Source organism: Haliaeetus leucocephalus, unplaced genomic scaffold, assembly GCF_000737465.1.
Source record: "Haliaeetus leucocephalus isolate CR32 unplaced genomic scaffold, Haliaeetus_leucocephalus-4.0 Scaffold339, whole genome shotgun sequence".
NCBI classification, from domain to species: domain Eukaryota; kingdom Metazoa; phylum Chordata; class Aves; order Accipitriformes; family Accipitridae; genus Haliaeetus; species Haliaeetus leucocephalus.
The window spans coordinates 1,496,026-1,512,000 of record NW_010972775.1 but is presented as its reverse complement, the minus strand read 5'-3'; the positions used below and the strand labels follow the sequence as shown (position 1 = coordinate 1,512,000).

The following is a 15,975-nucleotide window of genomic DNA, read 5'->3' as shown; positions in this document are numbered from 1 at the left end:
CACCTTATAATTCAATGTAGTAAACTCAAAGCTACCATTTTTCAGGCTAGCATTTTAAAACCTTAAGGCTTTTAGTAGCTAATGCTGTGCTCTTCAGGAGAGTCTGGAGTCTAAATGAGCTGACAAGCAGAATCTCTTGCAAAAAAGCTTTCTAGAGCAGGCATACTTTCCTTTATTATGAAAATAATTATAGATGTAGAGCTCACAAAACAGCACTTGTGCTAATTAGATAACTGTTTGATCTTCCACCTCTATGTACTGAGGATCTTGCATCAATGGTCAGAGGCTGGCTGGAGTATCACTTAATCCAAATTCATGTTGACAGAATGATTCAGCTCTGGCACAACCCGCTTGTCCCTTCACGTGACATCTGACTACAGAGATCACCTTCTATTCCTAACACCCAAACCACAAATGAGACTTCCAGTTCTTCCACTATTAAAAGCACAACAGGAACTTGCTCATTTACAGTTAGAGCAGCAGATGTTTGTTTTATTTAAGAAACGCAACCGCACATTGACAGGAAAAACGAAATGTGTGAAGGATGGAATAAAAGAGAAAGCATGGCTATTCATTTACCTTGATCATTAGGCATTTTATCTGAGGATTCAGCTAGTGGGACAAGCACAGGGAAGGAAAAAACAAGAGAAAGATCACAAGGCTTGAAGGAGCGAGAGACAGAATTTAAAGTTTCACATAGCACAAGTAGACTAGCTAGAGCGCTCATTTCTAACCGCCAATACTCACATGGAAAAAGTACTGTTAAAAAATCTACTCAAAACTTTTTATTTTTCATCTCTCCTTAGAGTACTTTTTTCCAAGCTACCATGCATTCATACTATTTCACTAGTTAGCCATCACCAAGCAGTTCTTGATTTAAGAGCCTGTTGTGTCACACTAGTTGCTATTCTATCATCCGAGTCACCCGCGAGCAGCTGTGCCGCTGGCTACCAACCCCAGAGCCTGCTGCTTTATACCATTTCATCACGAGCAGCGTGACACACAAGACTTAGAATCTTAACAGAACTAAAAACTGGTTTTCTAAAAAAGCACGTTTAGGACATGGACCCTCAGCATTAATAACGAGATGACCTAAGTGCCCACCAGTAATTTTGAAACAACACAATTAATCAAACAGCTGAGCAACATTTGCATATGTATTAACTACAGGAAAGAGCAATTCAACAGAAAATTTCATTCTAGTCAAACTCCACTGTCTTCCTGTCTTTTCCAGTTTAAATATAAAATTCAGGCTAGTTGTATCTTATGCTCACAGAGGCTGAATTCAGAAAACAAGGAGGAAGATATTTAGATACACACGGTAGTTTACCTTTTGGGGTTCTGAACTGAACTGCCTCAGACATAGGCCCCATGCCCTTCGAGTTGCGGGCCTGAATTTTGAAATAATATGGTGTATCAAGGGTCAATTCTTGTATCTGATGGGTCAGTCTGTTTCCCACAACGGGTTCAATAACCCAATCATGTATTTCAGCATTCACATCCGTACTGTAGTAAATGATGTATCCTATTCAAAGGAAAAAGCAAAAGAACTTTATACGTAAAAGAAAAGGACAGTCATAAGATGTCACGGAAAATGTTCTAGTGACTTTTAATGATATTTGCACAGCTAAATGTTTATGGGTTTTCTGAAAGTGTATTCTTACTTTTTCAAAGACTAAGAAAACATTCAATTATTAGACAGCCTTCCCATCTTAAAACTGTTCAAAAGTGCATGTTAAGAGGAAAAAAGTCATTTAAAATATCAAAATTATTTTTGACCACTGTTCACTGAATATGGAGAAATTTCTCATTTCCATCTCTTTACCTGTTCATAGACCAAATAATGTAAAATAACATAAAGCTGTTATTACCAAAACATCCTCAAAATATTAATATTTATAGAAAATAGTTAATCTTAAAACAACAATCTCATACACAGCTAAAGAACATGTTCAGTAGTTTATAATATTTATATATAAGTTTATATTTTATAATATAAAAATATAAATTTATTTTAATAAATTTTAATAAATTAACTTAAATAATATATAAAAATATAATAAGTGTATAGTAATTTTATAATTTTTCAGTTTATTCACAAAGATGACAATAATCTGAAGAGAACTGAAGTGATCTTGCATGTCACAGGGGAAAAAAAGGTATGGGAAAAGTTTATGTTCTGTTATTAAAATATACTGCAGTTACAACACAAAGTAAATGCTTTATAACTTTTTTATATTAGAAACACAGAGCCCCAGCATAAAATAAATACTTGCACCAATATAGGGCTGGGTCATCAGCTGCTTCATGCACAAATTGCTGCTTCCCTTGTTCCACAGACCACCGGTCTGGGTGTTACAGTAAGGAAGGGGAAACATTCTCCCGAGTGACTTCCAGCTCTTTAAAGCAATTGAAAAATATTGCCAATGCCCCAAATTCACATAATTCACAGTAACCAGTATGGCACGGAGGATGATGCTTGAAACATCAACTGTAGGTCTGGCACGCTTCATTTCTTCCCTCGGTGGCATAGTGAACTACTGGGGAGTAGATTTCATCATTTGCTGCTTGTATAGGTCACAAAGCAACATAACTGTAACTTGTCTAAGAAGGGGCAACATACATGTAGTGACAGTTAAAGGCACTATATATAGTATCGTGGCAGAAGATGACCGAGTTAACTTATGACTGCGCTAATTAGTCAGCAACTATAATGATGCACAAGCATCTGGAATCCAGACTAGCACAGTGCAGTATCGCACATCCACCCTATCCACATCAAAAGGAGATTAGAGCTGAAAAGACAAGTATGCCACAGACATGCTATCCAGTGCATGGAATTACATCATCACTTAGTTTTCTTACGGCATTACTTAGTGCACAGAATGAACTGAGCTGAGTTAATGAGTAATGACTGCTGCTCCCACTGGTGGTGGCTCTTCCCCCAGAGGGCACTCAGCCCCCGCTGCCCCAAAAGCTGGCCCCCTCCCCTGGCAAACTCCATCTCCTGTTCAGGGAACTCAGACTTACTGCAGAATGGTTTATTTTGGTTTGTTTTTCACCTGTTAACTGCTGCTTACGCAAAAACTGATAAATACTGTACGTTGTCATTCAACACATAGGAATAAATGGAAGGTTCTCCTTCACAGTATAGACATTGCAAGGAGATTTTTTTTACCTGGAAAATTGAACATGTGTGATAATTTTGCTAACCACGTTGTGCTGATCTCTTTGTACACTGTCTTCCCTTTCTCATGTATGCACTTGATGTAAGATGACAGGCTTATCTTTTTAGGAGCATATTTGTGCCTGACAATTCACACCTGTCTGAATGACCCTCACTGACCACTAGCAACCAAGTCCTTTAACCTGCAGTTAAGATAAAGGCTCTTGTTTCTCCAGTCAAACCTTCTTTCTCATGTAGAGGAAACATCTTGCTGATAATAAAATAAAACAGAATTGGCTTTATAGCCCATATAAAAATATACATATACAACATATAAACAGCTATATGCATGCAGAGACATACAAACAGCTCAAGACAGGCGTTCTGGTGCAGTGTCAGATGCCGTCCGTTAAGAGTTGCATCCTTACAGCTCCACTTGTGAGACACACTTGACACCTGACTATACAGAAGAGCAGCGCGCTGCTGTGTCGCACAACACCTCCTGCCCTCTTGTTTTAGCACTGATACCAGAAAGACAGACCTGTTACAGCCATGCCATCTTACCTGCAGCCTTTGGGCTGCATGCATAGTGCCTCTTTGCCTTTTAGGGGTCTGTCTTACAGCTTACATAAAAGTTTACTGTAATTACTAAGGTTAAGAGTCTCCACTATTCTGCCTTTTCAGAGGGATCTAGTTATAGTTTTAGTCTCCAGTCTAGAACCTGGACTACAGTACTGCCTAATCAGATGCCAGTCGGTGACAGGTTTCCAAGGTTTGATTCTGCACCATAGTTAATTCTGAGAACAAAAGCAAAATCATACACTGCAAACTATGCCAATAAAATCTGCTTTAAGCTTAAAGCCTGGGGTAAAAAAAAAAGGAAAGTTGAAGTGAATTATTTCAGAAAGCCTTTAGAAATGGGAATCTAAACAGAAATTATAGAAGGGAAACAGGAATTATTATTTTCCGTAAAATGATTTATCCTACGTGGAAGTGATGCAGTTACAAAGGCAAATAACCGTTTACTCCTAATGGTTATGTCAGGGGACTAATAAACTCACTTGAAGTCTGTTCCGTGCCACAAAAATGACACGAAGATGACAAAGAGCACGGGGATGGATTCTTCTAAATAAAATACTAATGGGCCAGAAGCATTATAGATGTATTTCTGGAGGCATGCTATTAGAATAGCACAAGCTGATGAAGGCAAAGGTTACTGAGATATTTAAACTTTCAATTATATTTCTGGTTAGACTCCAATTTCACACTGCAGTTAGTTTATATCTTAATATATTTTTACTAGGTACAAAAGTAAATAATTAATCTGAGCCACTAAAAAGATTGACAAAGAAGATATAAACCTCTTGGCTAGCTCTAGGCTAAATGAAGTATGGAAAACGTTCACATAGTTATGCAGATTATATTCTGCTGTTAACCAGGCATCTTATTATCTGCCTTTATTGCTATTGCAAACTGCACCTGTAATTTTGCCATTGGCTTCGGATGGAGGCTGCCAGTTAACAATTATTGTCCGAGGTTTTCCCTCTTTGCTCACCACAGTCACGTCTTTGGGAGGAGAAGTTGGAACTGCAAACAAACAAAAACCAGACTATCAGAAACAGGTTGCCCAGTTTCACTGGATATAAGCAAGTAACCTCAGCACCTTTGCTTTCTATTTGTTTTACCATTGAAAAAAGGCACCTCCAATAATAAAAACTCTGAATGTTGAATCTTCAAATAAATCTACCACCCTAGCATAGCGGTCTTACCAAGTTACTCCATTCAAATGGCAAATGCCATCTGGTGTGCAGCATCGCCTTTCCATAAGGAGTTACCTGTTTCTAAAGCAGTTCTGTCAACAGATGCTGTGATTCACAACTGAATGAGCCCAGGTGTCTTCAAAAACATGGCATCTTTGTGTAACTGTAACAGCTGGGGTCAACGACTTCTAACCTGAATTTCTTCCATCATCATAAAAATTACATGAACTTGTGAATAAATATGTTTTATATGCACAGGCACATCTCTGTATTTTCAGGTTTACGGTGGGACCAACACCTAGTAATGCCATTTTGCCACTCGAATCTGAATCAGGAAAGTAAATTCACCAGAGATTTAAAATCATAATTCGTAATTACTGTTTTACTTTAGTGAAGAATTATTTGTGATTTGCAAGGAAATCTGCACCGCAGAAGCATCTGAAGTCCAGAAGTATTTGCTGAACATAACTGTGCAACGTTTTTCCCTGGGTTGCCAGAGAGTAAGATGGAGAATGAGGGGAAAGCACTTCCTTCTCCCATCAGCCTCCTCCTGCCTAAAATTCAGGAAATGGCACAAGTTGCTCCAGCAAAAGACTGAAATCGGACACCCTTCTTGCTGTGAACTGAAGTATCCAGCTGGGGCTTAGATTAACAGCTTTCAAATACACAGAGCCAATGTCTCCAAAGGTGCATTAACCAGCCACAGTTCGAAATGCCACGTTATGAAAAATGTGAGACTTCTAATTAGGTAACTTTTAGCCAAGTAAATCCGCCTTGGATATTTAATACTGTAATAGTAACATTTAGTGCTTACACAGTGCTTTCTGCATTTAAAGAGCTTTATGTATATTACCTATTAGAAATTAACCCGTACATCCTCTGAGACGGCCTACCTATTATCCCTGTGCAGAATAATAGTTGGAAACCAGGGATAGCAAAAGCTCAAAAGTTACTGTAACTATTATCCCAAATACTTAAAGACACGCTCAACAGAAGCATACAGATGTAAAGCACGATTCAAGGCCCTACAGTAAGCTTCAGAGAAAAAAAAAAAAAAAAAAAGAAAAATCAGGACTAACCCACAAGAGATTACTAATTCACAGACTAACACTGAACCCAGTATCCTGTATTTTTCTTCAGCATTAGCTGAGAAGCAAGTCCTACACAACGCTGCTACTCAAGAGTATTCAAAAAATAATGAGTCACACACTCAGGAATTTGGCGAGTAATATAAATCACAAGATCTGTTATGAGAAAATACATTTAGTCTTTTTTGGTTTTTTTTCATTTGCTGCTTAGTTCCCAAGCTTTTAAGTCATATTTGCAAATACTCTTTACAACCACCGTGACTAGAAATTTACTTTCTATTTAAATGAAATGAGGCCTCCTGTATCTTGCCCTCACTCCTGTACTTTTTTGAGTTTCAAATTCTCTTTTAAAAACTTTATTTGCGCAACTTGTACAGTCCCTGCTCTTGGTGTAGAGTTATGGATGAGAATTGTATGTGCGTTGGCAAAAATACCAAATAAAGTGTTTCAACATGGGATGGCCATAGCAATTGGAACGGGAAAGGAGCCTCAGTCCAGACCTGTGCTGTCAGAATGGTAGCTGGCTCCGCATCACGGAATTCCCACTGAAAACTAAGACAATGTTTTCAAAAGCACTGAAGCTCACTAAGGATTTACAGGACTTCAGAGTAGGTTAGGAGATTTCCGATTTTATCCTGGTTTTGCTTTTTCTTATGCCTTGTTATAGAGTATTTGGATGATCTCACTAATTCTCTGCACGCTTGATTTTTTTGCTATATTTTAATATAGCATGAAAACTACAGGGCAATTTGGATAGGCTCTTTTTTGTCCTTACAGTTCATCTAAAGAGAAACCTAAACATAATAGGCAGTAAATTTAATTGCACAAAGATCATTTAACACTGCAGGATAAAAAAAAAAAGCTAACAAGGGACAGGTCCGGGGAGAGATTGGTTCTGGACCTCACAGTTACTCAGTGGGCCCAAGTTCCTCCTGGTGGCTACAAACCCTTTTCTGTTCTGTACTTGGAGAGTGTGTCATTTCTACAGCACTGAGGACTGAGATGGCAATTTCTATGGAAGAACAAGAATTTAGGGCTGATTTGGACATCTTAATTTCTACTGGGATTTTTTTTGTTTATTTGCCTCATGCACTTCCTCACTCTGTAATAATTATCATCATAATTATAGCAAATTTTAATTATTATTTGCTAAAGTATTTTCTTTGTATTTGCTATTAACGTGCTCTGAGACATTTCAAGCATACCCCTTCCTTATTCTCTGCTGTTCATGAACTGTAGTACATTATTCATTACTTCTCTGTAATTTGATGTAAACTCTTTTGCATGCAATCATCCCTTTGAATTTTGAAGTATGTTGTTGGTTTTTAATCAGAATTTCTGACTAAACTATAAAGAAAAGAACCCCCCAGCAAGTATTCATCAGGGTAATCATTTTAAATACATGCTTTCCCTCCTCCAGAGTTCTGGTAGACTCGACTTTATGCATCTCATCAGGAATGTCAGCCCTTCCAGAAAGACATGAAACAGTACCTAATTCAAAAGTTGTTCCATGTGCTGTCATACTCCAAGTACTTGATCTTCGACCTTTAGTCACCATCACGGAGAATTCATACAACGTATTTGGTTTTAACCCAGTCACTAAATAGCTCAAAGTGGTCGCATTTGCAGTCTGAAAGAAAAACAGAGAGTCAGTAACTTCTGAACTGAAAACCATCAATCACCAGCTCTCCAACACCCTTGTCTCAGGTAAGTGTTTAAAACATTTTCGCACTGCTACGTTTTCATAACCATGGTCATTAATTCTGTAACGTCTTTGCTCTGTCATGCAAATTCATTAATCAAGTATTAATGTGCAGTAGTTTTATCCTAAACAAGAAACTCTTTCTGCAATCAGCAAGAGCATTTAATAGCAGTCAATTATAAATTAAAAAAAAAAAGGCAATACAAGGTCCAGGGCACACTTGTTATGCAGCAGGTTAAATCACTGTCTACTTGGGGGGTTTAATTTACAGCATTTCATTAACTGATCTGGCTAGGGAAAACAATGAAGCACAGCTAACAATAACAGTCCTTCTTGAAATCTGTATCTGCCTTCCAAATTCCTGTTAGAATTTTCAGTAGATTTTTAGCATACTTAAAAAAAATACAGGTGCTGAGACTTGAAGATAATGAAACTTTACTAATATGTAGATTTTTTTGAGAAAAAATGTTTATGTAGGATCGCACACTGAAACTACACATGGTTTATAGTGGAATTTGTAACTCGGCCATTTAGCTAGAATTTTCAACCTTCTGGTTAAAATATCTGATATCTGTTATACATGACTTGAACATGAACATAATGTACTTGAGGCCTATTAAAAAAAAAAGTATCTACAGATATGTATATTCCTTACCTTGACCTACAGCAATCTAAACAGAATTAAAGAGTTAGTTGTTTCAATATTTGACAGGGCCATAAACTGTATACGACTACTGCCTTCAGAAAACAACTGTTTTCACCTAATTAATTTTCAAGGAAAAGGCGTGTTTCTTGAAGACTCTATGAATAATACAGTCTGAATTCTGCAAAGAAACCCCTTATTTCTCAAGTATCAGTGACAGCTTTTTTTCTCACACCAGGTCAGGAAACTGTTAGCCAAGTGATATTTAGATTTGTACAAAGTATTTTACTTGTTCACAGACATGCGTTTTGCCAGTTAGACGTCACAGGAGTGGACAGACAACAAAGACATCATAAACCTAACTGAAATAAAATCCTCCATTAACTTTAAACCCTTACTCGATACAAACTCGGTGTGGTTTCAAAGTGAATGTGATCAGGACCGACTGGTTCAAACATTTAAGTGTAGAGCAGGACGGTTCTTTATTCAGTGACAAAGCCTGACTGAGCACAACCTCCCTAGTAAAGTTGGGGAGCAAAAACCTTTGGCCGGGACAATTATGTCATGACAAGTCCAAAGGAAAAATCTTTTCCTAGCATCTTGCATTACAAGCGGACTTGCTCTCTGAAAAGCACACCATTTCTTCCTCTCCAGAATACCTACGGAAATTGCTAACAGCATTTAAGCATTCAATTCTGTTTATAGTACTTCTTAGCTCCTAGTTGCAGTCATATGTGGCAGCTGGAATCCTTTTTGCAAGTTAAAGTTGTGTTTTTCATCTATGGCTTTGAAACTTGGCATCTTTTAGTTTCACCACACATCATATTGAACGCAAATGACACATGAAAGGCTAAACTGGAGTGTTAGACGACTTCCTCATTTTTTACCACCACTTACTATTTCTAAAATGACAACATGTCCCACGGTCCTAAACCCTGCTCACCTACTAGAAATAAACTTCATAAATAGTACCCTGTAAAATTTATTTTCCTTTTACACAGTCCTAAAAGATCTAAGTTAAGATTTAATATTTTAGCTTATGCCTGAAAGCACACTGAATCACAGGTAGCCTGCGAGCAGGACAACTCTGCTCCACCACCAAAGATTCTTTGAAAAACGCTCTCTGATCCACATTAGTGGAACTATACAGTTCAAAGCACAGTGGAGTCTTTCAGCTTCAGGAATTGTATCACAGCTGTTCCTGTATTTATATGCTCTAGATTGACACAAATCCTATACAAATTTAAGAAAATAAGGCTCCTTAAGGTGGAACCTCTTAACTTGTATTTGAAGCATGCAGCCTCTTCTTTAGTAATAGTTTATGAGTGTCAGTGTAGATGCGGGAGCAAATGTAGAAAATATGAATGAACTATATCAACATCCAATTTACTGACGAGAGGGATGGATGAAACAATGCTGTGTTGAACAGATGTAGCTCTGGATACTAGAGAACTGACACAAAGATAAAATTTCTGTGTGCAAGGCTGCGTAACGGAGAAGCCCTGATGCAACTGGGTGAACAGCCTCAAAACATGCAATAAATAACAAAGCTGCTAGAGACAGCCATGACAAAACAACATACTAGCCCGTACTTAATAAAGTTACCAAAGACCTGACTGAAATGCAGCAGCTTACTGAACAGCACTGCTGAAAAGAGGTTTTGCCTTTCTTAAAATCAACAATTGTTATTGTCCAACAGAGTAGTACAGAATTTATGACTGAAACAAAGAAAGAAAAGCAGGATGTGCGTTTTCCAAACATCATAAGTTAAAAATGATTAGAGCAAATGTTCTCAAAATTATGTCCTTTCAGGCAAACGCTTTTTACAGTGAGTAATTCTGAACTATATTCCGTCATTACATATTATTTTTGGTCCACAATAAAACTTCCTGGCCACTAGCCACCAGCACTGAGAAGGGTGGGAGTATTTCATGTACCACTGAGGGTGGTTTTTTTTTAAGCACTGAACTAATGAAACTGCAGCATTATAGAAATCACTCCCGAGACATCCTCTGCACATGACTCAGGAATGTGGGTTCATAAATAACTTGCCTTTAGAGAAAGAACACACATACACACATCTTTTCATTTCAATAAAAAAAAAAAAAATCTGGTTTGTAACAAGATTGCTCTGCAAGAGCATAAAGGGAGCTCCACTAGCTGGATATTTTAACAATCATTTCCTTTGAGTCTCATTTCAAACGTAAAATTTGCAGTCAGCATTTTTGAGGCCTCCAGATAACTCTGAAAATTAAAAAAAAAAAAAAAAATCCAACCAACCAACTAAAAAAATCCAAACCAATAAACCAAACCCCAAATCTAGTCTCCAAATCAAAACAGTAGATGAAAATCAAGGAAGGCAGGGATATCATAAAGTTATTGTTATATATTTTGCACTCACTCAGTTCCCAAAGGAAAGGTTCACTATCAACTTCATATGAACAGAAAAGGTTGTAAAAGGAAACTTAAAACTGTCAGGGTAAGACTCACCCCACAAATTCAGATTCTTCTGCTAACTGGAAGGAAGCCATTAGTAACACATACCTTATTAATGCATTATTGGCTCCTCTAAAGGTAAGCCCACATCTGTCATACAAAGCAATTGTGTTAGGGTGAAGCAGAAGGTATAAAATTGTCACCGGTTCCACAGCAGAAGGTAATGCAGGAAGTGTTTGCCTTCCCTCCCCGAGTCAGCTCTTCCATTCACTCACATACAACACCCCATCTCAAACTCTTTCACACACATATGCGGAAGAGGCCACAAAAGCAACTACTTCCACTAAATCTAGAAGAATCTTTGAAGAGATAATTTAACTGAGCAGTACTGATGTGAACTCAGTCCTGGCATCTCAAATGAAACTGGGCAGACCTCTATACCATTTTCTAAGCGCTTGTCTTTACTCTCAGCTTTCACTTAACCCTCACTTGAACATGAAACTTCTCACAGAAATAACGCAGCTGTGTTAGTGTTGTTGAAACTCCAATACCTTGTACTTCGTATTTGCAGGAATATTGGTTTTCCAGCGAACTGTGTAGTAACGAGCATCTGTGATCTTCTGGTTCTTTGGCAGAGAGTTGTCTGCCCAAGTGATCCGTATGGTGTCATGACTCAGAATGGAAGCCTGAACTCCCACCGGTGGCATCATGGGAGATGGATCTGGCACTGGAGTGTATGGAGCATTAATAACAAACAAATCAACCTCGGAAGTGTCTAGGGAATTGATGGGTAAAATGTAGTGTATTATAATTAAAAAAAGCGAGAAGGTGGCATTTTAATGTAAACAAAAACAAAAAAGAGGAAATGCAGGGTAGTACAATGAAATGAAAGGTGAGAAATGGAGAAAAAGAGAGAAAAGCCAGAGTTAATAATAGGTGACATAAGACTGGCTAATAAAATTACTCTTGCATCGTGTTCCCTTCTTAAGACAGTAAGGCAACATATATATGCTAATATATACACCTAATCATAGCAGTGTTCAGTGCATTCAACCACAGCCTAAGAACCCCAAACATACAGTAATTTTAACTTTATTTGCCTCAGAATGTCCACTGATTCCTCTTCCAGGAAACAACGATGAGGAAAAAGAGCTGGACTTCTAGATGGGTAAATGCCACTTCATAAAACTTACAGGGAACTCCCATCACCTTTTAAAGAATGGTAATGGCAATCAACTTCCAAGTATCATACAAATTTGCAATAACTGAAGAAACTGCAATTCCAATGTCCTCTAAAACCTATAAGAATTCCTGCTCTTCAGAAGACTCAAACAAACAGAAGTGTTAACATCTACACAAAATAACTAAGTAGTGTCCACAGTCTAGGAGGGAGCAGAGTGAGCCATAGCATAGTAATAGCTCACTTGCAAACAAATTTCTCCACTTACAATCTTTTATTAATGTATTACAAAATGAAAAAAAAAAATGTGTCAAGAAGTGGTTTAGTGTAGGTGACAGCAAATTGAGACTTAGACAAAGAAAATGCAGGTATCATATTCAAAATCTCAGTGTAAAAGACAAAAAAAAAAATCTATACTTGTCCATAAAAAGCAAAATAAGGGCCATGCCTTTAGAACTGCACCCACACAATTCATGCTAATGTAATGGTAACTTTTTGAATAAGAGCATCTATAAGTAGTTGAAAGCTTTGTAATTTAAAAACGAAACCAATTTTAGGTGGTTTAATAAACAGCTAAAACATGCAAGGCAATCATTGAAACAGTAAGACCAATCAGTTAAAGAAATGGAGTGTACTTGATGACACTGAAAAACAAGACTTTTAAATTACATATCATCACATTTTCAGCTGCTGTGCATGTTAACAATTTTCAGCTGTGCAGAACTCAAAAGCAGCCCCTTGCCTTTACCTGAGTGAGGCCTGGTCACCGCGCTCTCGTAGAGGGGGATTCCTTCACCAACGTTGTTAAAAGCTTTCAGAGTTATGACATAGTGGGAGCTTGGGTCTAGAGAGAAAAAATAAGTATCTTTTTAAGGCAAGCTGTTAGTGAATCCTGTCTTCTGCTTCTCCATATTCTCTTTGTTCAGTATTTTATTTTTTAACTGAAATGCATGAAATAACTAGTCTAAATTTGAATTGAGAAAGTCTCCACACGGACCTTCTGTTAGTGTTCAACAGCTCTCATACAGCAGAAGTCTATAGTCACAGGAAATATACCTTAAGTACTGTCCAAACAGTAGTGAGGAAAAACATTTTAAAATGAACATTTTAAGTTGCTTTACTATAAAAGTACTCAAACCTCCAGTTTTATGGAACTTCTCAATAGTTCGCAGTACTAATATTTATTTTACTTTCAGGATATTTTACCTACCACAGAGACTTCTGTGGAGGGGTGAATCTGTATTTTTCTTTTAAAGTAGATGCCACTGTATCTTGGTGACATTTTAGTTTCTTTTTTTGCCTGAAGCCACCTGTTCTGCAGCTCCAGAAGGAGAATAATGGAATGCTGCTCAGCATGAAAGTTTTTGTAATAAGTGTTGAAGGAAAAGCATCAAATCAAAATGCACTATGCTTCAAACTCAGTGAATTTAGGATTCTGAGTTTGAGGGTTTTTTTTATTCCTCTACCTCTTTCACTATCATCAGAAAATGGAGTTTATTTAAAATTTATTAACAGTTTGGCATCCGGTATAGTATCTGAATAGGGAAAAAGGTCCTCTTAAAAACATGCATGTAGTTTTATTTATTTGTAATACCATGATTAAAAAACAGTAACATAAATGAGAGGCACTGATGCTCTTTCACTTTCCTCACCTAAGTTTTCAATGGTGTAGTATCTCTGTTTATAGTCCACCTTGATGGTCTGTGCATGGGGACTACCAATGCCATACCCTATAGCATAGCCTCTCACCACGATGTTCTGGTTTTCAGGTGGAGTCCAGCTTACTACGATACTGGTGACAAGCGGACGGACATGTAAGGAACTTGGAACTTCAGGAACACGAGTTTCTGTTAAAGAAAAATAATGGATTTGAAGGATTTCTCTTAAACAAAGGTAATTACATGAAGAGCTATAAGCTCCTAAGGTTAAATGTAGCACTTCTACTCTGCATCTGTATTAAAATGAGTACGTTCCAAAAGAGCGAACTTTATTGTAGAAGGAAGAGCAATGAGCTTTAATAAGCAAAAGAAAATTAGCATAGTTTCATCTACTAATATATTTTAATAGATCCTCTCTTTAAAAGAAAGGACAGTCATACTGCAGAAAAGTATCAGATCTGCTTCAAGACAGACTTTTTGATGTCTGTGCATGTTCTTTCTAATTCGTAATTTTTCAAAATACGCATTAAATTTATCATGTCTTTCCCCTCCATAAAGCAATCTACTTATAGTTCCATCCTATTACTTACTTGTTGGCATTAAAATAATTATATTGCAAACACACCGATGATGAAAGAAAGGTTCCCGAACTCGTTGTAGGATTAAATAGAATATTCCGAGCTCTAAGAATTGTCAGTAAACTGGGTCTTCCACATGCTGCAAAGGTTTCTTCTGATTTGCGCTACATTTGTTGCTGTTTAAATCCTTGGGTCTCTTTAACATAATTCACAAAATATATGCAGGGACTACACAACCACACCAGAAGATCAAAAAATACTCAGAGAGTCCGTATCAAATGTTCAAATCCTACCCCCACAAGCAACACAAATCTCATCACAACCCAGCAGAGAGATGGAATGGGGATCCTTAATAACAGAAGGACTTCCACAGTATGTCACTGAAATCCCCTAATGTTTTTACTAAAAGTTTTTTCCCCACTGTTGATTAGAACTTAAAAGCACATCTGTACCTACTAGTGTCCATACCTTTGTTTTAACTTCTCAAAAATTAAGGAAGTACTTTTGTCAAGCCACTGGAGCCTGCTGTATGTTGACAGATTATAAATAATTCTGTGCAATAGTGAGCTGAGTTCCCCACTCTAAAATAAAATCAGTTCAGAGAGTTCTGCTTCCTGCAGGGTTTTCATTTTAATGAAACATGCTGCATTTATCTAAAAACATTTAATAAAGCACCACAACAGGATTATTTGGATCATAATACGCCATTGGCCTGCTAGCCCAGGGAGTTTATGGTCTCCAGCTGACACAGCTGATCAATTAAAGTTCACAACTATTAAATACAGAAAAACTACAGGATTGCAATATAAGAAATGACATTTTTAACTGCACAGAAGTTAGTGCACTGGGGATAAACTTTGTACAACTGTTTAACACCTCTTGCACATGCGCTCCTGGTGGGACTTGCACCACCCCTACAAAATTACACAGCCCTCCTAATGCTAAGTTGTAACAGTCTGGCTCCCATTTACATTGATGATACTATAAAGTGAATTATTTTCTGTTTAAATTCAAAAAGCAGCCATGGAATAAAAAGGAATTATGCCTTATATGTCTATTGAACCTGAAAAATTAAAGATTAGCTGTAAATACATTTGCATGGTGAGCTTACTAAAGAAAAGCAAAAAATATACATCTTCTTTCCAGTATGCACATACACAAACATCTCATACAGGTATACAGAGTGATATGAATACCATGTTGCATTGTATCAACTGTGAATTTTTATTACTTTTTTTCATTGTAAAGAATATGCATAAAGTTAGATTTCCTGAAAGGACTGCAACATTCTAATTTGGAAAAAAAATTAAAATGACAAAATCAACACAGAATGAAAAGGTTCTTTTCTTCTCCCACCTTCTGCCCTATTTAGACTTAATCCTGATGCTATCCTCTGGCAAAGTATTGTTAACTCTAATTCAAAGCAGAGTACATTTTCATTACCTTGTGTAAATGTTGCCCATTTACAGAGCTCTACTTCAGTCTAGAGAAGTAGTGGTTTCTCAAAGCTGCAAGGTTGTGTCATATCCAGTTAGACAAACACACAGGTGAAAGTAATTTCAACTCTAAAAAGTAATTTTAAGGAACTACGAAACTGAACTCTACTGTTAATATTGGATCTTGCACTGTTCTTGATTAAGCAACGGAGAGCAAGCAGTAAGAGGACAAGCATTAAGTTGAGCATCAACTTTGCGTAACACAAAGCATGGGCTCCCAAGGGCTTCAATCAGCTGACTGTTGAAGCAATCTTCCAACAGCGTAGAA

At 37.3% G+C, this 15,975-nt stretch overlaps 1 protein-coding gene across 1 annotated transcript in view; it reads right to left on the bottom strand.

Moving 5' to 3' along the window:
* The window catches only part of NEO1 (neogenin 1), a 147,676-nt gene that overhangs the window by 18,326 nt on the left and 113,375 nt on the right, over positions 1-15,975 (bottom strand). The window contains exons 14-20 of the mRNA XM_010571591.1: positions 13,628-13,822; positions 12,724-12,819; positions 11,347-11,522; positions 7,506-7,644; positions 4,646-4,753; positions 1,331-1,525; positions 580-612 (exon numbers count right to left, since the gene is read on the bottom strand). Coding sequence (XP_010569893.1) covers positions 580-612; positions 1,331-1,525; positions 4,646-4,753; positions 7,506-7,644; positions 11,347-11,522; positions 12,724-12,819; positions 13,628-13,822 — 942 coding nt within the window. The remainder of the gene's footprint in view (positions 1-579; positions 613-1,330; positions 1,526-4,645; positions 4,754-7,505; positions 7,645-11,346; positions 11,523-12,723; positions 12,820-13,627; positions 13,823-15,975) is intronic.